This window comes from Podarcis liolepis, assembly GCF_965112155.1.
Source record: "Podarcis liolepis genome assembly, chromosome: 16".
Taxonomy (NCBI): Eukaryota; Metazoa; Chordata; class Lepidosauria; order Squamata; family Lacertidae; genus Podarcis; species Podarcis liolepis.
In genome coordinates this window covers 13,805,058-13,831,599 of record NC_139567.1, presented here as the reverse complement: position 1 = coordinate 13,831,599, position 26,542 = coordinate 13,805,058, and the positions used below count along the sequence as shown (strand labels likewise).

At 44.1% G+C, this 26,542-nt stretch overlaps 1 protein-coding gene across 2 annotated transcripts in view; it reads right to left on the bottom strand.

The window, feature by feature from the left end:
• DCPS (decapping enzyme, scavenger) overlaps positions 1-26,542 on the bottom strand; it is a 64,725-nt gene that overhangs the window by 33,027 nt on the left and 5,156 nt on the right. For both annotated transcript variants that reach the window (XR_014520224.1, XM_083480723.1), the window contains exon 2: positions 26,176-26,344. Coding sequence is in view for 1 of the 2 variants with exons in the window: in XM_083480723.1 (XP_083336849.1) it covers positions 26,176-26,344 (169 nt within the window). In the remaining variant the exon portion in view is untranslated. The remainder of the gene's footprint in view (positions 1-26,175; positions 26,345-26,542) is intronic.

Below are 26,542 nucleotides of genomic sequence, written 5' to 3'. Positions count from 1 at the left end.
CACTGCACATTGTATCTTCCATTTTCACTAGCACAGGAGGTAGAGTGCTACATAGCATTCATAGCTCTGGCCACCCGCCTGCACCACAACATCTGCCACCTGAGGCAGCTGCTTCACTTTGCCTCATTGTAGGGATGGCCCTTCTCCCAAACCCTTTTCCTTTTATGTCATGTATTTGTGACTGTAAGCCTGAGGTCACGGACCATCTTATTACTGTTCTTGGTCAGGTGCTCTGGGAGCCTTTTTAATCTGTCAAACGAAAATTAACAATTCATGCTAAAAACAAGGTAGATGCCTTGCAACATGAAGATGGGGAACGCAGACTTTTTCATTTTCCAGTGGACATGGCATGTTTTCTCCCTCGATAGCCCCTTCATCTGATCCTCCCTTCCTCGTCCACTCTGAAGCACATTCCCTTCGTGCAACAGTTGAGGGTTGGGGCATAAACGACTGCAATGAGAAGCACTTCACCCCCCTCTTTTAACTGGACTATAAATGTCTACATGTAGCATCCAGGTTGCATGCAGTTGCACATCTGATCCAAAAAGGAGGGCCTTGCAGGGAGACCTATGCACTCCTTTTGTTCAAGGGTCGCAATGGCCCTATGCATGATTTAATGAAGCTCTTTTGAGGAAAGATATATAGCAAGCAACCCAGGTGCACATGATTTTGATTTCTCTTAAAACACTCATGTTATCTCCCTGCCCGCCTGCCCCAAATCACACTTGATATTGTGTCTTTACCCCAATGAATCTGTTTGTTCCCATTTCTTTATTCCTAGAGCTCAAGTGACATCAGTAAGAGATAGCTCCATTCTGGAACTGGCAGATCCTCCTTCCATATACCGGGGAATTCTCACTTACGTGGGGGTTCTGTTCTGGGTCGCCATGTGCATCCGTGGGACATGTGCAAGTCCCTTTCACCCTGTTTCCCACCCCATGTCCTGCGGGCTACCCCTGAATTAAAATATGGAGACTATATAATGAATGTTAGAAGGATGCTGGAATGAAGTTATATGGCTTTAGCAGAAATGTTATAAAGAATTAAGCAAAAACAGATTGTTAATGGGCCAAAGTGGGAAATTTAAGGTGAGGTTGTGTTAAGATAAATTATAGAACAAAAACTGAGAAAGATGGAAAGGATTTGCTGAAATAGCTAATTGAACTAGAATACAAAAAAGGGAGGTGTGAGGAGGTCGATGAAACAAGTAAATGAAAGGTAAAGATACGGAAATATTGGATGTGTTTTTAAATGTTTTTGTTTTTCTTGTTGTTTTGCTGTATTTTTTTTGTTTTTGTTTTTATTTCTGATGTATTGTAAGGTATTTTTTTGTTCTGTTTAACTTTTTATTGTTTCTTTCTTCTTTTTTCTGTAACTATTAAACCTCTAATAAATATCATTTAAAAATAAATAAATAAAATATGGAGACTATATTAACTACTAGCAGATCCAAACGGCAACAGAGACAGTCAGTTCTACCCACCCAAGATGCCAGCATGTTTTATAGGTGTCAGCAATACTATTGTTTCTGCTGCTGTCTCCCCAAGTTAAGTTCACACCAGAAGGTGGGACACTGCTAAAAAATCCCTTTCCCTGGAGCTTATTGCTCCCACTAGGGAGCACGAACAGCCATTCCTCCCCCTCTGAGACATTTCCCCTTTCTTGTCTCCTTGGACAATATAGCCAGGATTGGGGAATAGCTTGCAAGTACAGTACAAAATGGAAACAATTTCGAGGAGTTTCTATGTGGTAATCAGATGTAATGCATATGTATAATGATGTGCTAACCTAAATAGCAATTTGTTTCAAAACCAGAATTTTGTGGGGGAGGTTTCCCTCTCAGCCCAGAGTCAGACAGCCTGGCAGGGTTAGCTTTTTCATTCCGTGCCAGAACTCTGGATTGATGGAATTCACAGGAAAAATCCTGCTAACGCAAAATGCAGAAAAAGCCACAGAGGCAGTCTGGTCCAGTTCCCACCATCCACGTGTTCGAGGAACAGTCTCCCGGCGTCGGTGAAGAATTCTTTTGGAGGAAGTCGGAATGAATGAAAGGCAAAGCCAGGCTCTCACTCGCCGCAAAGTAGCTATAACAGAACATGCAGAGACCAGGAGCATTAGGAAGCAGGGTGGTGGCGGGGAGCCCTTGCTGTCATGGTGCAGACTAGAGGGATGAGAACAGACATTCCTGTAGGTGGGACAACTGGAGCTCTTGCCTTGAAGGTAGGGAGGAAGAAGAGGAGAAGGCATGGAGAGCAACTGAAATCTCAGCAGCACCAAGCTACATGAGGTCACTCAGGCCTGGTCTACACTGGTGTTCTTCAATCTTGGGTCCCCAGGTGACTACAATTCCCATCATCACTGACCACTGAGCTATGCTGTCTGGGAATGATGGAGTTGTAGTCCAACAACACCTAGGGACAACAGTGGCTTACTCCAGTAGTCTTCACCTTTTCCAGACCCTGGGACCACCTTGAATCCTGACATGCAAATAGGGACCCACTTCTCATTTTTACTTTACCATTTATTTGTATGGTGGTAGTGTTGCTGTATAGTAAAAGCTATGGTTTTCCCAGTAGTGATGTATGAAAGTAAGAGTTGGACCATAAATAAGGCTGATTGCCAAAGAACTGATGCTTTTGAATTATGGTGCTGGAGGAGACTCTTGAGAGTCCCACGGACTGCAAGAAGATCAAACATATCCATTCTTAAGGAAATCAGCCCTGAGTGCTCACTGGAAGGACAGATCCTGAAGCTGAGGCTCCAATACTTTGGCCACCTCATGAGAAGAGAAGACTTCCTGGAAAAGACCCTGATGTTGGGAAAGATGGAGGGCACAAGGAGAAGGGGACGACAGAGGACGAGATGGTTGGATAGTGTTCTCAAAGCTACCAACATGAGTTTGACCAAACTGCGGGAAGCAGTGGAAGACAGAAGTGCCTGGTGTGTTCTGGTCCATGGGGTCACGAAGAGTCGGACACGACTAAACAACTAAACAACAACAGTGTTGCTGTCACCATAGATCAGGCTGTAACTCAGTAGTGGGTCCTGTCCCACAAGCTGAAGACCAAAGGTCCACACAACAGAACAGGGATCAGGTGAAAGGTGGTGCTTGTGTTTGTTATTCCTAATGCTACCCTATGTACAAAAATGCCTGCAAAGAGAACCCCCCCCCCGCAATGTTTATATTCCAACCTTTCCCTCAACAATCTACAAAACAATTTAACAATTTAACAAAAAGCAGCCAATGGCATTCCCCCACAAAACACAAAAGACGGACAACAAAAGAACAATAGCACCACAGCAATAAAAACAACAGAGCTGAACAAGGGCAGACTGAATGCAAAGAGAGAACTACTTCTCATCCAAAATCCATCAGTAAGGAGGCCAAACAAGTCTTCTTTGGTTTTGAGTTCTGAAAAGGTCCTGGCTTGTGCAGCCCCTCCCACCAGCCCCAGTGCATTAGAAATGAAGAAGAGGAGGACAGAATATGGCAGAAGAGCCTCTAAATAGGAGATAAAAAAGTGGGGTGGTTCATAATGGAGACAGCTGTCTTTAAGATATCCTTCAGGGCCAAAGCTTTAAAGATCACAAGCAATCTTTCCATGATTTGAGGTGCTCCACATATTCCAAGGGCTACCCCCCAGTTTCCAAAAACCACTTCTGGAGAGGAACCTCGGTAAGCCTTCGGTGGATCTCTTGACAAGATGTCTAGCTGGACTTAGGACAGGGATGGGGAACCTTTTCCACCATCCCAAGAGCCGCATTCCCTCCCGGGGCCCACGTGCAAGTGATGGGAAGGACCAGAGGCAAAAGTGGGTAGAGAAACTGATGAGGCTCTTACATCTGAAGACTAGGCTACATGCCAGCCATGCAAAACCCAGAGATTCCAGCACACACAGGTATCTCCATTCAGGCATGCAAGAGACATTATCAGACTTCAAGAACACATTTCAGCCACACAAAAATGCTTGGAATAGTGCTGGTGACAGATGTGGCCTAGGGAGAGTCCTGAGGGCCAGGTAGAGAGGGCTGGAGGGCCGCATTTGCCCCTAAGGCCCAAGGATCCCCACCCTGGCTGAAGGCTCCTCTTTTCGCAACATTACCAGGTCTGCCCAATTGTTCCTACAGATTACACAGCCTTATTATTATTATTATTTATTACCAAAGCAAACCTGGGCAGTAGGCAAATCATAATTATTTAGAAAGCCGAAAGTGGACTTGTTCAGGCAGATGCAGAGGCCTACAGTGTGTGCATCTCATGCTACAGCCAGCTATCAACCCACTGTCATCTCTATTGATATGGATTTTATGGGGGGGGGAATCCCATACAAATTAGAGCAATGGACACAGAAGGTTTTTTGTGTTTTGGACTTCAACTCCCACCATCCTCTACCACTGGCCATCCTGCTGGGGATCCTAGGAGCTGTAGGCCAAAGCAGGCACTGCGTTGTTTTCCCCAGCCTTAGAGTAACCTAATTTTGCATGTTTATTTTGCTTGTATTTACTAAACAAAGCTAAAAGCCTCGGAACTGCCAGGCTTCCCATTATGTGCTTGCAATTGGCGCGTGTTCATTGTTGCTAATGAACTTACGAAATGGAAAACATTCCACCACAGTGTATAACGTTCACCCCCCTCCATTCCCATTTTATCTTCACAATAGCCCAGCGAGGCAGGTTGGGCTGAGAGATATGAAAATGGCCCAAGGTCACCCAGTCAGCTTCATGGCTGAGTGGGGATTCGATCCTTTTCTTTCCAGTCATAGCCCGACACAGAAAATCCATTATCTGTCTTACCACTTTTGTCTCTAGCCATGGAGGCAAAGAATGGTAAGGCTGAAATGGCTGAGAAGTTAAAAAAAAAAAAAAAATCCTATGAATTCTAACTCTGGCCATTTTTACTCATAAATAAGAGAGCGGTTGATTGTTCCGCGAATGGCCAGAGGGATATTAGCCCTTTCCTGTACATAAAGGAAGCAGTCTCAGTTTGCTTGGGCTGAAATTGCTAGCTTTGGTGAATACCTAAATTGCTGAGTTTCTCTTTTTTGTTTAAAATCAAACCCTGTTTTCAAAATCTACTCCTTACCCTTCCTTTCCCTTATTCAAATGGTAATTTAGCCAAAGGATGGTAATTTAGCCAAAGGATGCAACATTTCAATAGTATAAAACGTTTGCTGAGACATGAACTCTGCACATGCACAGAGGCCAGATTAGCTAAAGAAGAGAGAGAGAGGAAGGGGGGAACTGTAAGGGGGAGAGGAGGTTTCTTCGACAACTACAGAGAGAAATTTATCCAAATGCAAAAACTTTGAACCATTGAGGGAAATCACCCTAAATGTTTCTTTGCTCCAGAGGCTACGTAAGACAAAAGGCTTAAAAAAAAAAAAAAAAAAAACTAGCCCATCAAAAGCCAAGAGCCTTCCAGGTTTCAAATCTTAACATGCCAAATTCTTTTCACAGGTAAATATCAAAGCATTCCCCCCTCAATGGGAATTTTAGGAACAGCATTTCCTGACAGGCTTCTCACATGAAATAATTTCCCCTTTTAACAGGATATGTGAACCCCGATAACAAAGTGTTTGTCCCTTTTTCCTCCCACAGCAACTTTCTTTCTGTTCTGTGAAACAAGTCTGAATCCCTGCTATATTAGTAACTTCCATCTCTTTGTGGCTTTGACACTTTTTTTAAAGTTACAAATAATCTGTTTTCATTTATTTAATCTGTTTCTCCATGATGTCTATGAAGTTAATCGAAGCACAACCAAACATTGTTTGTGGAATGGTATTTGTTTACCTTTTGCCTGAGCATTTCTTATTTTGGCTAGTGCAAGTTATTTGCACAACTTTAAAATTGCCATTCATTTTTTATTGGTATTAACTCATTTCCCAGTATTAACATTACAGCTGATGTTGTCACATCAAGAAACACTCTTTTATTTTCATTTGGGATGTTAGAATGCCAAAACAGATTACTTCAGGTTACTTATTGTGTGCCTTAGCATTTATTTATTTTTGGTTCCTCATAGCTCATTTTGTGTGTGTGTTTTACTTTGGGGACATGTTCATCACATGTTGAAAGTCAGTTTCATGAAGTTCTTTTATCAGATAGCACATGGTGAATTTTAAGTTTTTCCCCATTGTTTTCCCATTTTTTCAGTCCAGGAGTAATCTGTGCGGTTTTTGATAATATCTTTGTATTATTTAATAATAATTCTTTTCTAAATCTGATGTCTTTGTGTCAGGTCTGTTTCATCTGACTGGTAATCTAATTTTTTGCTTTCTTTTTTATTTTTTAACCTTTGTATTTTTTACAGTTCTCTTTCTATACATGTGGAGTAATTTTTTATTTTATAATATGAAAAGAACAACAACAACAAAAATTAAGTGAAGGAAAGCAAACAAACTTAGCAGATAATAACAGTAATTATGTGGAAATGTGATAATAATATTGAAATAAATAAAATGCTTAATGTGCTAAGATTTTTTATTATCTGCAGCTTCCCACGGAAAACTCAAGGACATCCCTTTTGCCTTTCCCCCTTCCTTGTCTAACTGTGTTTAAGTTTCCCCAAAACCCTGCCCCCTTACAGGATATCACTTCTACAGATGTGCAATGATGAAAAGCAGCAACAACCCCTCAACTCACAAGACCTGCAACACCAGAGTTTTCAAAGTGCCCACAGTTATCTCTTTCAAAGGCTATAGACTGAGGGGGGGGGGGCTGACAAAGGGGGGAGGAGTTGAATTGCAAGGACATTTTTTCACTTGAACCTCAAGCCTCTGCTCCAGGATTCAAAAGATACATACGTAAAAGATCACAATTGTGTCAAGATATGTAACAGATATTTAATTATTTTGTTTTGTATTATGTGTTATTATGTAAGAATGTTGAAATGTGTCTGACAGTGTGATTTCCACAAAGGGGGGCAATTTATTGTGTGTAACTGTTTTTATGTTTAATGTCTTATTGCTTACACACCAATGGAGAATTCTCATGCATTTTATACTTTCTAATAGCCCACACTATTGTGTAGTCCAATGTTTAGCTCAATTTATAACCACATTTCATTGTTCCACCTGGCACTCTGCCAACTTTCCCTATCCATTTTAAAATGTGCTAAAACTTGCTTTACCAAGGAGAAGCTTCTAAGATACATGAAGGTGGATATGCTTTGGTTTAGCAGGAATGATCCCTTATAGACTTAAATTGACTTATTTGGACAACTGCCCTTGTTAAGAATGGTTTTCTTTTAACAGATTGGTTTGAAGACTTGAGAACCATGGGGCAAGATAAATTCAAATTGGACTCAGTTTGAATTGGGCAAGTGTATCCAGGCTGCAATTAGCTTTTTGGTCCTTTAAGTGCAAGTGAGCAACTTCTCATGAGCCCAAGACCACAGCCTATAATAAAATCCCATAGCTAAAGGCCAAGGCGAAGACCTCTCCCTCACGAGATGCCCAAACCTGTGCCAGCTATGGTGAATGCTAGGCAACATGGTTAATTGAAAGCCCTGAGGGGATTCAACAGACAGGATGTGTTGCTGTAGCACTGTCGGTGTGAGACCACAAAACAGCTAGCTTGACACCTGAGAACACAAAAATGGCGGCGGGGGGGAAGCAAACTGCACTTTTCAGTCATTAGTGGACCTTCCTGCCTAAATGTAAAGCATAGATCACTATTGAGAAAATATTTCTTCCAAGGTGCTAGAATACCACAAGTAACTGAGCAACAAAATATTAATTTACGTGATACTATGTGCACTGTCACACCATTATATTTCTATGCAAATATCCTTAAAGTAGCATGATATCCAAGTCCCTTTCAGGTTCACATGGACACACACATCTGGGACGGAGAATACCAGGTTATTATATACCACCTTAAATTGTGCGGAGAAAAGGATTGCAAAGTAGCCACCTTTGCAATCTTATCTCCGAAGGGGGGAACTGTAGCAGGAACCCCCCCACCCCAATCATTCTGTTTGTACAAACTTCACACACACTCACACTCACACACTACATACGCCACATTTCTCTTATGAATTCATAGAAAATCAACCATACATCGGATTTGCACTGTTCCATTTTTATTTTAATATCAAAGGAGGGTGGCTTGGTTTCTGGTCAGCCATAATCTCTTCAGCATACCAGCACATCCACAGGAGCCCTGCCCAGTTGCTATGTCAACCCTGATAATCCCAGACAGAAGACAATCAAAATCACAAAGAACAGTGGATTCACCACAGGCTGAAACAAAGGACAATGATCAGATCTTCCCTCTGGGGGCAGGAAACTGCAAACTCCCCATTGTCACCTGGAAAGTACTCATGGGGAGGGGGAAAGGAGGAACCAGCCAGGTGACAGGACACTCAGGTTACCACCACAACTCCTCCCTCAACCCCTCCTTTCTGTAATGTATGCATGATGTCAACCCTTTCTGTAACGTATGCATGATGTCAACCCCTCCTTTCTGTAATGTATGCATGATGTTTCTGGGGGTGGGCTTGACCTAGAGGAGGGGAATTTCAAAAGTTTTTATAAGGTCTTGCAGCCCATTGTTCTGGGTCTTTCCTCTCTCTTGCTAGTGAGGGAAACACCCTGTTGCAACAGATCAATAAAGGCCAAGCCTACAGGCTGCTGTTTTGCTCCAAGTTATCCTGGTTGGTGTCTTTACTTTTTGTCCAAGAGAGCCCTCAGATTTTTCCGTTAACAGTGGCCAACTACTCCGAGTAGACCCATTAGTCATGTCCATTAACTTCAATGTGTCTACTCTGAATAGGACTAGCATTGCCTGCAGCTCACGATTAAAAAGCACCTAGGAGAAAAACCTTTCATGGGCCACCAAAGTCGTGTCTCTGGCAAATCTGTTTCTATGATTCACTCTCTCAAATGATTCTATGCCCTCAATGGAAAAGGGAAAATTGGCACTATGAGGCTTGCCATTTGGGGGCATCTCACATCAGTGGAGGTTGCCATTTGATGTATATATTTAGACCACCAGGGAGTAAAGTGGAGCAAGAATAGCCCATAGCCACGCAACAGCATCTCACACAGCAGAAGACGGGACAGACTGGTTTTCTCTGATTATGGCTTTTCTAAGATTATGGCTTTTCATCCTCAACTGCAAAAACAACCTAGGACCACTAATTAGCAGACATGACTCAAGCAAAAGGTGGCAGCCGGCTGGGGAATGGTGTTTTAAAACAAAAGCCCATGTTCAGACAGGCACTTCACTTACAGACCTCACGGCTGGCCAAACCTAACCACAGCAGCGGGTTGGAGAGCTTTAAAAAAAGAAAACCACATTTGGCAACCAATGTGCCCCTTTGGTTTCAGATAGAACGTAGGTAGACAAGTCTAAAAAGCCTGGGACTTTTTAGCTAGTAGCTATGGTGCTACTAGCTAGTAGCTATGGTGGCTCATTTAGCAGAAGTAATGTGTTTAGCGATAACTCTGGACGTGTTGGGTTCTGACCAAACTGAGTCTCCTGATGTATATTGTGATCTTGGAGGCTTAGTTTGGTCAGAATCGAGTATACACTTCCAGCTAGAGTGTAAATACATTACAGTCGTACCTTGTTTGCCAAACGCCTTGGAACTTGTACGTTTCGGTTCCCGAACTATCAAAAACCGGTTTCAAACATTTTTCGGAAGCCAAACATCTGACGCGGCTTCCATTTGAGCGCAGGAAGCTCCTGCAGCCAATCGGAAGCCGTGCCTTGGTTTTCAAATGGTTTCGGGAATTGAACAGACTTCCTGAACGGATTAAGTTCAAGAACCAAGGTATGACTGTACAGCTTTGGGATCCAGTTCTCCACAACCACATTGGGAATGCTCTGTGCAGTTTTGGGAACCACGTCTTCAAAAAGGAGATCACAGAGCTGGATGGGAAAGGCAGATGAAAGGGCAACTAAAGCTACAAATCTGTTGCCCTCCACCTATATTGGAATACAATTCCCATCAGACCCAGCCAGTTTGAGTGTGCTGATGGGCCAAAAAAATCTGGAGGGCACCAGATGCAAGACGGTTGCTATTCACATTTAAGCCGAGAAAAAGTTCCAGAAAATGCAGTGGGTACAATCCTAGGTGGACACGCCCAGGAATGCACTGGATATCGGCCAAGGAATGGGAGCATCTGCCCTGCAAAGAAACACTAAAGCACCTTGGATCTTGTTAGCATAGAAGACAGTGAGTGGATAGAGATGCTTGACAGATGTTTATAAAAACTATTAATAACATGGAGGAGTGGATAGAGATGAATCCACCCACTCGCTTCATACTAGAACCCGAGTGACACAATGAAATTGACGTGTATTTTATTCTGGAGCAAAACATGAAAGTATTTCTTCATACCAGGCAGAATTAATTTATAGAAGTAGGTGCCAAAGCATGTTCTGGAAAACCCTGGGGCTCCTCAGAAGTTTGTTAGGAGATTGCTCAATGAGAAGACGAGTAATGGTTTGAGCTCCTGTAGGTGCCTTGTTTTTAAGTTCCTATAATTTGTAGCTGGACGTGGGTGGCGCTGTGGGTTAAACCACAGAGCCTAGGACTTGCTGATCAGAAGGTCGGCGGTTCGAATCCCTGCGATGGGGTGAGCTCCCGTTGCTCGGTCCCTGCTCCTGCCAACCTAGCAGTTCGAAAGCACACCAGTGCAAGTAGATAAATAGGTACCGCTCTGGCGGGAAGGTAAATGGCTTTTCCGTGTGCTGCTCTGGTTCGCCAGAAACGGCTTAGTCATGCTGGCCACATGGCCCGGAAGCTGTATGCTGGTTCCCTTGGCCAATAAAGCGAGATGAGTGCCACAACCCCAGAGACTGTGGAATTTTTATTGTATTGCTGTCGTGCTCTAACTGATTTTGCCAAAGTCTAGAAAAACTTGTTTTACAAGGCGCCCCACAAAGATAATAAAGGCAGAGCATTTTTCCTGAAATACAGCTTTCTAAAACATGCACTCCTGCAATGCATATTTGCAGGGGGCTTTCAGTTGGGTCAGGCTTTCAATTAACAAGAGTTGACCGCAAGGTCAGGCCATTTCCATTCTGTGTCATAAGTCTGTTTTATCTCTCATTTTCTGTGGATTTTTCAAATTGCACCAAATCCACATTTAAATTGTATACATTTTATACACACTTGCCCCTAAATACACATTTTGCATGCATTTCCCCTCAAATCACACATTTTTGTACGCTTTTTAAAGAACCCCCGTCCCCAAGTATGTATTTTGTGTGCATTTTTCCTGCAAAAAAATGTGTTGTTTTTTTTAAAAAAACTGAAACTCACAAAATTCTGAGAAGTGCACAATCCAATCAGCAATTGCATTATGATCTGTGTGTAAGTCTTGGAACTGTGAATGAGGCCAGTTCACTTTAAAATGAGGACCAAATAAAATTATCCTCCATCCCTACACCATAATGCCTATCAGGCCATATCATTTGAACCTATGCTCAGCCAAAAATCCTCTGCAATCTGGAGGAGATCTGTGGCAGATACAGAAAGGTTCCCCAGTTGTGGTAGATCAGGGGTCAGCAACCTTTTTCAGCCATGGACCGGTCCACTGTCCCTCAGACCTTGTGGGGGGCTGTACTATATTTTTTTGGGGGGGGGGAATGAACGAATTCCTATGCCCCACAAATAACCCAGAGATGCATTTAAATAAAAGCACACATTCTACTCATGTAAAAACACGCTGATTGCCGGACCGTCCATGGGCCGGATTGAGAAGGCAATTGGGCTGCATCTGGCCCCCGGGCCTTAGGTTGCCTACCCCTGTGGTAGATGTTCTGGAAAAGGCTCTTCTACAACCATTGATTAAACATATCCCTCCCCCCCTGGGTTAGGAGGTATGGTGGGATTCTAATAGAACAGTAGACATCATTAGCTTCAATTTATTGATGCATGTATTTAGGCTTGTATCCCATCCCACCAGGTAAACATTAGCTGTGTTAAGCACATAATCCAACCAAGTACCCAAAATAGTGTGTCAAGGTAACTGTGGTCAACAATACAGGGGACCTCTTGATTCGACTGCTGAAACAAATATCATGTAAAGCTCATGTTGATGAGAATGTAAACCAAGATCAATATTTTAGGTTGCAACAGTACACCTGTCTGCATGGGCTCATGTCAAAAATAAGTGAATTGGACTTGTGTACACATATTTAGGACCAGAGTGGTAGTTTTGGCTTTTAAGCAGATCCTATTTGGGCAGGGTAAACAAGCCCCTGAGGAATAGCACGACTAACTATAAAGTAATTCTAATTTCTAATTTCATATGAACAAGGTGGTGTGTATGCTGCAATTCCAGATGTCCACACACACACAGAGGGAAGAAAAGGAAGTTCGATATTTAATTGCTTAAGCTGCATCTCTTTGGGGTTATTCATTTACGTATTTAAAGAATTTTTATCCCACTCTTCAGCCAAAAGAAGCTTTCAGAGCAGTTTAAAGATCAATGAAAGCAAGACAGTCCCTGCCCTCAGGCCTACACTCTAAAATACACTACAAAAAAGGAAAATGGATTGGGAAATACGCATACCCAGGTACCAGTTTTTATTTACAAGTTCCTCTAATGATCAGCTGGGTTAGAAACTATTCTAAATGCTTAAATGATAACTGTGTTAAATACAGTGGTGCCTCGCAAGACGAAATTAATCCGTTCCGCGAGTCTCTTCGTCTAGCGGTTTTTTCGTCTTGCGAAGCAACCCTATTAGCGGCTTAGCGGTTTAGCGGCTATTAAAGGGCTTAGCGGCTAAAAGGCTATTAGCGGCTTAGCAGATTAGGAAAAGGGGGGGAGGGGAAAAAATCTCAAGACTTTTTCGTTTTGCGAAGCAAGCCCATAGGGAAATTCGTCTTGCGAAGCGCATCGAAAAACAGAAAACCCTTTCGTCTAGCGGGTTTTTCGTCTTGCGAGGCATTCGTCTTGCGGGGCACCACTGTAATGGTAAATGATTTGAAGTGTTAGTAAGTTTTGATTAACTACGTGTAATTATTAGAAAATTGGGTAAATGGATATGGAAATCTAAGAGAATTTTTTTAATATAAGGAACCAGAAGAAGGGATGGAGGGAAGTCCGGAGAAGAAAAGGTTTTGAAAAGATATGGCAACAATGGGGAATGGGGTGTGTGTGTAAAAATGTTCTTTTTTATTGGTGTTAATGTGGAATTAAATTGTGGAAAATAATAAAAATTTATTTAACAAAAAAGAAGAAATTGCTCAAGGAAAAGAAGAATGAAAGGATGCGGACCCCCCCCCTCTTTCTTTCTCTCCCCCCCCCCCACTGATCTGCATATTCATCCAGGAAGTGCAAATAAAGTCAGTCTGTTTAAAAATGTGGATTGAACAAAATGGTCAAGGATCCTTAACCTCCAAATCATCATGCCCCAGAATTATAAAAATGATGAATCTCCTTGTTTTTAACTTAATTCTAGCTACAGGCTCTGAATTATGCCAGGTAATTTGGTGCTTTTGGCAATGGCAGTAGGAGGCAGCACTTTGGGAAAACACAGCAAAGGTTGGTGGACAAGCAGGGCAATGGCCCTGAGAAGTAAGAAAGCTTTGGGGTGGGATTAGGCATTTGTTGAAGGAGAATGACTCATGAGCTGATGTTGCTGTTCCTCCCTCTGCCCAGCCAAGGACAATGTCTGGATTTCCAAAAGGTTTGTCTCACTGCCTGCCTGATCCTTCCAGCTGGCGACAGCTGTTGAGTCTTAGCACTCCTAATGTGCAGCCACAAGCATTGCCTTGGAAAACGGAAAGAAAATTCTCAAATTCTGCCAAAATTTCCAAGACCGCAACTATGGTTCTTCTCTCCCTAACGCAAGCAGAGCTTCTCACTCTTCCGCTGAGGCACACTCATTTTCTCAAATAAGACCGGAGTGACGTTTCTCCAGTCTTAGACTGTGCAAAAAGGGCACAGAGAACTGCTGGAGCCCAAGGGGAGACCAGTCTACTCTGTTTTGGCATGCATCAGGGTTCTGGGCACGTCTCCACTTTGGAAGAAGGGAAGCCATGTGCACCAAATCGTGCAGAAGCGGGATTTGAGGGTTTGAGGGAACTGCCTCAAAGAGAAGGTTGTTTTGCTGCATCATTGCATTCAGAATGACTAAACGATCCGGTCTTACTTTATGCTGAGATGCAGAAGAATTACTTGCTCCATATGATCAGAGCACAGCAAGGCCAGAAGGAGTAAATCATGTAGCAATGCAACAGACAGCCTCCCCTGGAAATGGGTTCTCAAGTACAGTGGTACCTTGGTTCTCAAACGGCTTGGCTTCCGAACAAATCGGCTCCCGAACGCTGCAAACCCGGAAGTAAGTGTTTCGGTTTGCGAACGTTTTTTGGAAGCCGAACGTCCGACGCGGCTTCTGCTTGAGTGCAGGAAGCTTCTGCAGCCAATCGGAAGCTGCACATTGGTTTTTGAACGGGTTCAGGTGTTGAACGGTAGATTAAGTTCGAGAACCAAGGTACTATTGTACAGTGGTACCTCGGGTTAAGTACTTAATTCGTTCCAGAGGTCTGTTCTTAACCTGAAACTGTTCTTAACCTGAAGCACCACTTTAGGTAATGGGGCCTCCTGCTGCCGCCACGCTGCCAGAGCACAATTTCTGTTCTCATCCTGAAGCAAAATTCTTAACCCGAGGTAGTATTTCTAGGTTAGCGGAGTCTGTAACCTGAAGCGTATGTAACCCGAGGTTACCACTGTACTTCTAAAAGGAGATCATGATCCCAGTTGGTATCTGCATTGGAGTTGAATTGATTTTATACATGTGCTGGAGCTGTTTTAAAGTTGTGAGATCTAGCTAGATCGATCTATCTATTTTTAAAAAACGGTTTTTATATATGCAATTGTTATTAACTGCTTTTATATACATACCTTTTTTAAAAAATAAATTCTGATTATACATTAAATTGAAGTCATCCATAAACAAACAACTTAGACAAATCTGAAGGGGATAAGGCTATCAATGGCTACTAGCAAGGATGCTGCGCTCTGCTTTTGCAGTTGGAGGTAGTTGCTGGAAACCACAGCTGGGGAGAGTGCGCTCTTGTGCTTGGGTCCTGTTTGGTTAACCACAGGCATCTGGTTGGTCACTGTGAGAACAAGATGCTGGAGTAAATGGGCAACTGGTCTGGTCCAGGAAGCTCTTTGTATGTTCTTCAAAACAGCAGGAACAACACAGCAACCTTTAATTACTTGATTTATTTCTTGGATCATGCTGTTAATTCCCTTAGGGCACGTAGCTGTGGGTTACTGTCCCAATTACTAATGTCTACATGTTCAAATCTGTACTCTAGGCCTTCCCACCCTATTTCCCCCCTTCTGTATTGGGTGTACACATTGTGCAAACAGTTCAGAAAAGCTGGAGTCTTTCTCTTAGGTCCCGCCTAGGAAGATTTAGACTTCTCCCCATGACCCAATATCTTTTAACTGCAGCACGGTACATCAAAATTGCACGCAGCTGCACGCTGCTGCTTACATAAGCCTGCCGTAATGGGATTCTAACATACGCCAGTGCCTGGCTTTTACGGAGCATTAACCACCCATTGTTTCTCCTGGACACACGGTACCTTTCTACGGCTAAACTGGATTAGATTGCCTCTTGCTGGAAATTGCATCTACTGTTCACAAAACACATGCTGTCATAACAGGGAAGTGTGACAGACTCTGGAAGCTGGCCTAACAGAAACCAGATGTTAAGTGAAACAAATGGACTTGTGCAACTTAAATATTATTAAGAACCACGTTGCTTAATGGATCCGACGTTTACTGATGGATGATGGAGTGCCGAGCTGTTGCTTTTTAGAAATATATCATTCTGCTGTTGGCGGCCAAGTTCGCCTGCTTCTTAACTCAGGAAAGCAAAGCTACAGCCTCAATCTTGGGTTCAGCCAGCATTTCAAGCTTTCCAATGTGCCCTATCAAATAAGAAATTGGTCGAGGGGTGTTCAAGTGCGTCCATTTAGGGTAGTAACTGCTCCCAGGCATTGGTTTCAGGAGGGGGGTGGAATCAATTCATACCAATTTTCTAAATGGGTTGAGAGAATGTCGAAAGTTTGCGTCGACAGATCCATATGCATGGATTTGCAGTGGTTGAGCCACACTGACCCCATTCAAAAATCAATGCCTGATTAAAAGTAATAATTACAAGAGCACAAGCTTTTAAATGTTAAATAGCGGTGCCTTCCGCTGGATTACTTCGGCAGTTGATGGCTGGAGCGCAGCTAAGAGAAAGCCCCTGCTGGGATGCAGGAAAGGACAGAAGAGGACAGAAGTTAGGTGGAGGCAAACTTTAGAAAGCAAGAAGAGAAGAGTACCTCTACTTCCTTGACCTGGAAGCTTTTATACAGGCCAGGAAGCAACACCTGATCCACTCTGGCATGTTGTGTTAAAGAGGCTCTTTCACTGGTCTATTATTTCCTCCTTTGTGCAAAGCACGATGGGGGCACCCAGGAACGTAGCTGGGAGTCAAAGTCAAAAACACACCAGTGAGTCAGGAAGGCGGCTGTTGCCCAGGAAAGCCCAAAGAGAACAAAAACAGTGCCCTTACTTGTTTATCTACGCCAGCATTCTCTTTTCACCATGATCTATGGGAAGCATGCAGCAAGTGGGACCTGAGTGCAACAGCACTCTCCCAGAAATCAGTATTCAGAGGCATAGCACCTCTGACAGCAGAGGAAAAACATGGCCACTGTGACTAGTAGCCATTGGTAGCCTCATCCCCCATGAATTTGTCTAATCCTCTGTTGAAGCCACACAAGTCGAGGGCCATCACTACCTCTTGTGGGAGCAACTTCCATTGCGTGGCTGTCTGCTATCTATCCTTTATCACCCTCCAACTCTAGCAGAGCCCTATGGCCTGCCTAGGAGGGCATGGCAAGTCTCTAGTCTGAGAACACTTCGCTGGCCTAGCAACAGCCCCCAAACCTGCACCTCTGATAGCTCACACTGCACACACAAAGGAAGGCTCCCAGTTCTAGACCTGGCAATTCTAGCTTAATCCATGCAAGAGGAATCCCCATTTGACATCATGTTAAGTCCTAAATTCAAGACGCAATACGGATGCTAATCCTGGCACTGATCTATGCTTTGATGTGTAAGGCCAGCAGATGGAAAAGGAAGGGGGAATCATGGGCCTCTCTTGCATCCCTATGGTCTTCTCCATTTAGGGTGTTATTTTCACAGACCAGTACTAAGTGTGGGGGAGGGGGCAGGAGATGAGATTTTGTCTGAAGCAGCCCCAGGTTTACTTGCTTCCTTTACACCAGTGCAAGTCACTGCTTTCCCAGCTCATGAATGATGTCCCGTTTCAAGAACTGCCAATCAGTTCAGGTGCCAACTGCCATATTTTCTGAACATAGCTTTGGAAAATTGAGCCAAACAGAAGCCATTCGGAGGTAAGGTGTACACATCAGCTGGCATGCGAACTAGTTTTTTGTGCTTTTAAGAGGAGTGCTCTGCTGGAGCAGGAGGTAGTTAAGTGGCGCAGCAAATGCCTTGCATATGCAAAGGTCTCAGGTTCAATCCTAGGCATCCCCAGGTAGAGCTGGAGAAAATTTCAGCTTGAAACCCTGCAGAACCCTGGCAATATTGAGCTAGGTGGGTCAATGGTCTTCCACTGTTCCCACCAAGAGATCAAATCAAGCATGTATATACAACCACTTGTGGGCAAATGCGTGAATGGCCTCTGCTGAAAAGTGAGGGAACAATACAAAAACTCAGCCTATTTAGTTGGATTTTTTTTCATGCCTGCAAGTTTACACAATGCTAAAGTCATCAAGTGATGGAACAGGCCTGCAGTAATTCATACCTGAAGTCAATGCCAAGGGAGATGACATGGAAGAGAAAGGGTTTCCTCTATGTCATGTGACCAAGTCCAAGTGCCAGTGAAGTCTAGCCTCCCACTCTTTGGGAAGAGGCGAAATACCTGGAGCAGACAGAGCAAACAGCCTCCAGGCAACCAATTCAGAAGTGCAGACAGACAGACACACACACACTCACACACACACACACACACACGTGGCTTTCCTGGCTGATGAGTTGCTCAGACTAAGGCTGCAATCCTCTGCACAGGAATCAGGGATGTACTTCTCAGTAAACATGCACAGGATTGCATGGGAAGAGTGTAGCAAAATTTGGAATTTTATATCAGAGGGACTTGACTGGCTCCCTGGGATGACCAGGTTCCCAAGCCCTGGAGTTTTCAGGTTCCCAGGCTATGGTCCACAGATCACCAGTGGTCTGCAAGCTTCATTCAGATGCCTGCGGCATGTCCACATTACATATTCATATTAATTTTTATCTGTTTCTAATTACTTCTTTTATTTATTCTATTACAATTTGAATTCTGCGGAATGCCAATAGTAATAAAAGAAGCAATAAAGATGCAATTAAAAATCATACAGCATCTGGCACAGTGCATTAAAATCACGAGAACAGGCAGAAAAATCAGTAAGTGATCTGCCAAGACCCTCAGCAATTTTCAAGTGGTCTGTGGAGGAGTGGGGGACTTGGGAATCACCCATCTATGTTAGGATCTTGGCTTTAAGGGCTTACATTTCTCTTATCAGACCTGGTTAAGTAAGGAGCATAAAGTGGGTCTATGGATCCTGGTTCAAGGCCAAGGGCACCAAACACTGCCGCTGCTGCACCTTTCGCATGCGTCAGCTCGGTGTAATCTACCATCTGTCTCATGGAAATGAGCTTTTCATGAGATATTTTAGGCATATGGCTGATGCAAATGCTAAATGGGATTCTCTTATGGAAAATATCCCTTTGCGGTGAAGCCTTGCTGCCTTTCCGAGGACTAAGCAACAGTAGCTCGCGCTCATCAGCCTGGAGTGACAAGACGTAATCACAGGACAAACTGATAACAATTGGCTTAAACAAAAATACAGGCTTGCTATTCAGATAACGTCTGAGTCAGTTACTAGAGGCGAGAAACCAAGTGAGTGACCCCCGCCACACACACTTCACCTCCCTGTTGCCATAAATTTATCTCCTTCAGATAATTGATTTAACAGCAGGCACTTAGATTTGCCAAGACTTTGTTACAGCAAATCCCCAGCAGAAATGTTTACAAAGTCTTACTTCATTTTGATTTCAAAAGAGAGGCAAAAAAGGAACACACCTACTAAGTCCGGAAGCTGCTTTTGCATAAGCCCATAAGCGGAATAGCAACTTTCAAATAACCCAAAGAGACAAGATCATCAACACATGTGTGCTGCAGAGGATTTCTGTACTAAATAGTGGATCATGAGGCATCAATCTGCATTTCCCTCTAGCCATCGCTGCCAGGGGTGTGGGATTGCAGAGAGAAGTAGATAGATAGGAGCAACAGTTCTTTAACTCCCCCCCCCCCAAACAAACCAGTTAAATTGCTGTGGATTTCAGCAAACCACTCAATTAACTCCCCCCCCCTTACAAATCAAAGCGCATACATAACTCATATTTCAAAAACTGTAGTTCTGTCTTTCTAAGCGATAGGAATGCCTGTTTTCATGAGCAAAGTTCTGTGAAGTCCATCTCCATCACCATCAGAAAGAAACATAAGCACACAGCCAAGCACAGGTATTCTTGGCGGTTCCACAACTTATCTACAGACACAACCTCAAGGGACCTTGCAGACCACCAGCAGTCCATGGACCATAGTTAGAGAACTAAAAGATTATGGGTTGTGTAGCATGGCAGCCACTAGGCCACAATGCATAGCCTCAAACCCATTTTGCAAACTTTTCCTGCCTAGACATTTTTGGCCAATTCGCAAGCCAAGGCGTTCCACTCTTATTTCAAACCATATCATTAAACAAACAAACAAACAAACAAACAAAGTATCTGGTATCTGAAGAAGTGTGCATGCACACGAAAGCTCATACCAAGAACTAACTTAGTTGGTCTTTAAGGTGCTACTGGAAGGAATTTTTTTATTTAAACAAAAAAAGGTTGAGGAGCTATAAACTCTGGATCAGCTGTGTGCAAGCTCAGATGAGCTTTAAGAAGTCTCTCTCTCCCACCTTTACTCTCCCATCCTGCACAGGCTAGTGATTAAACACCATCGATTTCTGAAGCCAAAAGCAACCTGTAATAAATCCTGGGGAAATCAAGAGAGTGAACTGCAGGATTCGAGGCAAGAGGAAATCTATGCTGCAGTTTTGCAGGCTGTACAGGGAGCTGAGCAGCTGGCACCTCAAGGACCCTTTGCTTTCCTGACAAGTAAACTCTTCCCCACCCCCTTTTTGGCAGGGGGGGGGGAGGCAAAAGGAATTTAAACTCTGGAATGATCCCCAAACTGTTAAAAATGACTGTAGGCTGGGCAGAGACTTACCCTGGCTGAGTTCATTATTTACTCTGCCGGCACACTTTCCTCCCTGAAATTTTAATGAGAGGTTTTTAACGTCAAGAGCCAAAAGAGATTACAGGCCGTCCCATAAGTCATCCATATTCTATTAAGAAAAGGAAAAAGAGGCTTCCCAGGTCCTGGAGCTGTGTCACAGCAACAGCTTTGGAGTCAGACACCAAGGACGGCTGCAGACAAATGGCAGGGAGCAAGTAATTCACAAACTACAGCTTGCTGATCAGACGCTGGCAATGCGGTGCGTGGCTGTCTAGCCCCTGCTCCACTGCTGTGCGGGCAATAATATATGCAGGCAAGACTCTGTATGCAAAACAACCTCATCTGTTTAAAAACAGCCTGGGAGAAAGCTGAAACGTTCGGATAATCAAATATTTGGATAAATGGAAGCGCTGGAGAGAAGCCTTGGAGATAACCTCTCCTTCCTCTCACTGCACACATACAGCAACAGCACCAGCTCAGTGGCTCATATTTATTTGAGAGTTACAGGATAGCTTCAGCAGCCTGACAAGCCACTTAATCATAAAATAGCTTTACTTGCCCTGGAATAATGGATGAGGGCTTCCTAACTTGAAAGCAAGCTGCCAGGATTGCTTTCTTGTGGCGCACTTCCACAGCACTGGGGGATGAGAGTGAATAGTACAGTCACGTCACTGGAGCCCATTACGTGGGACTTTCTTACCTGACTGGAAGGACCTAAGATGTGGGATTCCCTCCCCACAGAGGTGTATCTGGCACTTTCACTGCACCACTTTTGTCTATGCAGAAGATGCACTTCTTTCCCTGGCTTTGAACACCTGAGAAACAGTACATGTATTTTAGGACCCACCCTAATTGTGATTGCAATTTGCTTTAAGATGTAATTTGTTTTAATTCTGTGCCTTGCTATAATCTGCCTTGGGACTTTCTGGGGAAGGGCAGAAGTGATCATTGTTGTCATCATTCGGGTGAGAAACAGCCACCCCAAATTACTTGTCCATCTAATTCTGATAGGGACACACTCCCCAGAACTGTAGAACCACAGCAAACGGAAGTTATGACAATCCGTTCTTTGTGTGTGTGTGTGTGTGTGTGTGCGCGCGCGCACATGGGAATACAATGTGAGTGAGGAGCTTCAAGAGCCACCATTTAAACACACACACACACCCCCATAGATATAGATAGATAGATAGATAGATAGATAGATAGATAGATAGATATAGATAAAATTCTAATTTGAAAAACCTATATCTCTATCTATCTAACGTACAACATAATGACAAGATTCCAAAGAATCTCCTGGACATCCCTCCTCCCCTTTGTGGGTCCTATTATTAATCATTTCCTCCTGCATCTTTTACAATAATCCAAATATGTTACATCTCCCTTATATCCAACATTCACCATTAAACTACAACTGCTATTCCACAGAAGCCACCATTTCTGGGAGGCACCAGCTGCCCTATCCAAGGCTATGCACGGCAGAGAAAGGCTCTGAAGCCAGGTCTCCAACTTGGGAGCAGAATTCTAAATCGTGGGGAGAGGAGGCTCCCACAAGAGGCGGTGATGGCCGCCAACTTGGATGGCTTTAAAAGAGGATTAGACAAACTTAATAGAGGACAAGGCTTTAGTTGGGGCGAGTCCTGCAGCACTCAGATCCTGCTTGCAGCCTTCCCATAGGCAGATGGCTGGCCACTGTGAGAACAGGATGTTGGGCTAGCGTTGGCTTGATCCAGAAGGCTCTTCTCATTTTTCATGAGGGCCTTGAACCCAGGTCTTGGCTTGCACTCACAGGATCTTACTAGCTCTCTCACATACACAAAAAAGAGGTAGGCATCAGTTCTAACCTAGGAGGAGAAGAAATGGTACCCCCTTTTAAAACAGAGCCAGAGAGCATAATGGCTCTCTTCCAGCTCGCACAGTTAAGTTTGGTCTAGCGACAGCAACAGCACCAAGGGGGCATCACAGGCAACCGAAAAACAACAACACACCTGCTAAAGCTATTAAAAATTAAAGCCGTGCTTTATAGCCTTATAATGGCTTCATTATACCCGTTAGGTTATGTAAGCTCAGAGGAGACACGCCTTGAAAGGAGCATTAACTAGATAATAAAGTAAGTGTTTCACACATGCCTCTGAGGGATGCTGGCGAACAAGCGGGAAGGTGGGAGGGGCAGAAGGCTGCTAGAGCTTGCAACTCTTCAATGCCATCAAAAGGAGAAAAGTGTTCTGCTTCAAATGTCCTGTGGGCTTGGCAGCTTGGACAGGCACACTTTTCGCTTTCGGCCTACCGACCGAAGCCAAACCATTGCATTGTAAGAAGCCAGCTAAGAGGCCAAACCATTGCATCGTACTTTTTTTTTCTTCTGGCTGGCTCAGCAGCAACAAAATTATTCTCCTGGTTCAGGCCTAGACAAGGTTCCATAATCAGTACGGCATACCTGAACTGGTGCAGTTTTGCTTCCCAAACCAGGCTGAGCACGGCAGCATCCAGAAATACTACCATCTATCCCATTCCTCCAGTGGTAGATCTATGTTCCTAGTCTTGCTTCAGTATGTGTATGTGTGTATACCTACTTTTCCTGCAAGGAGCTCTGGGCAAAGGACATAGTTTTCCTCCCATTTTATTCTCTCACCAACCCTATGAGGTAATGGTAAAGGGACCCCTGACCATTAGGTCCAGTCGTGGCTGACTCTGGGGCTGCGGTGCTCATCTCACTTTACTGGCTGAGGGAGCCGGCGTACAGCTTCCGGGTCATGTGGCCAGCATGACTAAGCCACTTCTGGCAAACCAGAGCAGCACACGGAAACGCCGTTTACCTTCCCGTCAGAGTGGTACCTATGTAGCTACTTGCACTTTTACATGCTTTTGAACTGCTAGGTTGGCAGGACCCTATGAGGTGGGTTGAGCTAAAAGACAGGTTTGCTCCAGGGTTACCCATTAAGCTTTATAACTGAATGTGGATTTGAGCCCGAGTCAATTTAGCAGCATCCCATGGTTGATGCTCTGCTTTAAGCTGGATGTAGAAGAGCCACCTTGGGTTGTATCCAACTAAGTTCCACTCAGAGAAATTAATGAACCTAAGATAGCCAAAGCCATTCATTTCAATAGACTTACCTTGCACTGGACTAGAATTGCAAATAACACTCCGCTTTCAAACTTCTAGCACTATGTACCCAACTGTCAATGCAGACCGCTTCATGCTAATGGAGCAAGGCACTTAGAATGGGCATTCCCACCACCAATCAGCAGAGGGTGGAGAACTGAGGGATTTGGCCCACCAGCTGAATCCAGTCCCCTGACCCCACCGTATTCTGTAACTGCAGTATCATCAAGGGAAAGGCCTTTTTTGTAGCACCGTCCTGTCCACATAAATCTGGACATCAGCCTGACTCGAATCTAAAGCAGTGGTCATCTTAAAACCTGGTTAAGACCCAGGGGAGTTATCATTATACAGGCCCATCTCATTCCCAAATATAGGTCAGAAATCAGTTTGTCTCTATTCTTGAAGCCAGACTGAATTCCATTGTTCTCGTGGACATGGAGCAAAGCAGTTTTATCTGTGGAAGATACTTTTTGGATCCTGTGCATAGACTCCTTAATATCACAGGGCACAGTAAATCCACAAAACAACAGTTGACATTATATACCCTGGACACCTTGCCCTTTTCAGATTAAATCCAGAGCACGCCTGTCTGTTCTGAAATGGATCTCAGAGAGGTTAATGGGGCTTGATCCCAAGGGAGCATCCTTGGAAATGCCGACTTAGTTCACTAGCATGCACCTGCAGGCCTTCTGGGCAGTTGCACCGTTGCTTTACCCTCAACCTGCTCATGTATTCAGATTTTGTGGTTTTTCTTTGGTATGTTAATTGTTTGTACAGTGGTACCTTGGTTACCGTGTATCTGTTCCGAGAGTCCATTCGATTCCTGAAACCATTCGAAAACCAAGGCGCGGCTTCCAATTGGCTGCAGGAGCTTTCTGCAGTCAAGCGGAAGCTGCGTCGACTTCCAAAAAGCATTTGCAAACCGGAACACTTACTTCCGGGTTTGCGGCGTTTGGGAGCCAAGCCGTTTGGGAGCCAAGCTGTTTGAGAACCAAGGTACAGTGGTACCTCAGGTTAAGAACTTAATTCGTTCTGGAGATCCGTTCTTAACCTGAAACTGTTCTTAACCTGAAGCACCACTTTAGCTAATGGGGCCTCCCGCTGCCGCCGTGCCACCACTACATGATTTCTGTTCTCATCCTGAAGCAAAGTTCTTAACCCGAGGTACTATTTCTACGTTAGCGGAGTCTGTAATCTGAAGCGCCTGTAACCTGAAGCGTCTATAACCTGAGGTACCACTGTATTTTATTGTAAGCTGCCCAGAGAACTTGTGTTATTGGGGGCATATCTAAATAAAAGATGAATAAATAAATGTTACGGAAATCAAATAACGGTGCGTGGGGGGAACAGAACCAGCAACAGGCCATCCTTCCTGTCATTTAGTAACTGTTGCTGCTTAGAATGGTTCTTGGATTCTTGTCCAAGGGTGCCACCTTGTGGAAATTGAAACATCTTGTTAGAAGTCACCAAAAGGGAGAAAAGCGCTCACAGTTGCAAACAGGATGCCTTTCTATTCCACTGGCCTGCACAGAGGTCTTCTGAACAGCACAAAAAGATGTGCCTGTTGTAATAATACCACAAACACCCGGTAGAATAGGGGTTGAGAACTTTATCAATGTCAAGCCAAGGTTTAAATTCTGATTCCCGCCTGGACTAATGATTGATAACAAACAGAATTATATGGAAAGCTAAACTAAAGCAAGTGCTTTCCTTTCCCCCAAATGAGACAAGTCAGAATTGCTAAAACTGTAGAGTTAGGGAACATCCCCCAATCCAATATGTTAACAACAGATATATCTCATGACTGAACACCTGTGTCTCATTGGTGACTGCCTTGATGCTTTCCTACATGTTTCCCTCAAGCACAGGAGGCAGCGTTCTGGATGAGTCTTATGTCCAATAAATGATTTAAATCCTTGGGGAAAGCATGCGATGCGACCCCCTAATGGGACTATGTCAGTTGAAGACACAGGCAAGGAAAGGGTCATATCTAAAGGCTTCCTCCATGACGGTGGGGAGGATCCATGCTTATGGAAAACTAGCATATCAGTAAACAACTTCTTAGCCTAGTCCTTCCTCTTGACATTCCATTTTTTTCATATGGGTTTAAATCAAAAGGCGATCCTGCACTTGCATTCTGAAGTGGCACAGTTCTAACACAACTATGCCATAAGGGCAAATCTGAACCAGGGAATAACCAGCTCACACTTGCCCTCTACACTATACCAGTAACATGCTCCGATATCTTGGCTTCAACCAGAACATATGAGAACATGAGAAACAGCAGGCACCTTTGGATACCTGCCAGGGTCCCAGTACTTCAGGACTGCCTTGGAACCACTGCATTATGTGACTAAGTCTGTGAGCTGCCCTTTTATATTTCCCCATAATGCTCTTGATCAGTGCTTATGTTGGACACTGAAGCATTGTGCAAAATTTTAAGTGCTGGCTTGTCACTACCCACTATACAGTACACCCAGGGTTTTGGGGGGGGGATTGAGGACAGCTTGCCAAGTGTACCCTCAAACCTGGGGCCAGCCCTAGAGAAGAATTCCAGCTTTCAGGGTAAGAAAACTATTGGCTAAATTCAGCGTAACAGAAGCAGGACCTAACCCATACCAGATAACCCACTGATAGCAGGGATGGCAAACTGTATTTTTGGTTAAGACCTGGAGGAACCTCACTGCAATCAGCCTGCATAAACTGACGGATGTCTGGGAGGCAAGCCTCCCTAGCCAGCTGCTTACCGTTCAGCTCAGGAGGCAGGTAAAGGTGGTAAGTGCTGTAGATGTCGTTGGACATCTGGAGCTGGAGCTTGGTGTGTTTCTTCAGGAGTTCAGCTATGTTCTCCTCCTGGAAGGGTGTCTTCTCCAGAATCACCACAGCATCTGTCCCGTCACCAGAAGCGCTGTTCACCTAGAGAAATAAGAACAATAAGAGTTCGCTTACTGGCTTGAACCGAAGTCCATCTAGCACAGTAAGGGAACCTGCGGCCATCCAGGTGTCATTGGAATCCCAATTCCCATCAGCCCAGGCAGTATAGTCAATGAAGGGAAGGGCCGTAGCTCAATGATAGTGCATTTGTTTTTCACACAGAAGGTCCCGGGTTCAATC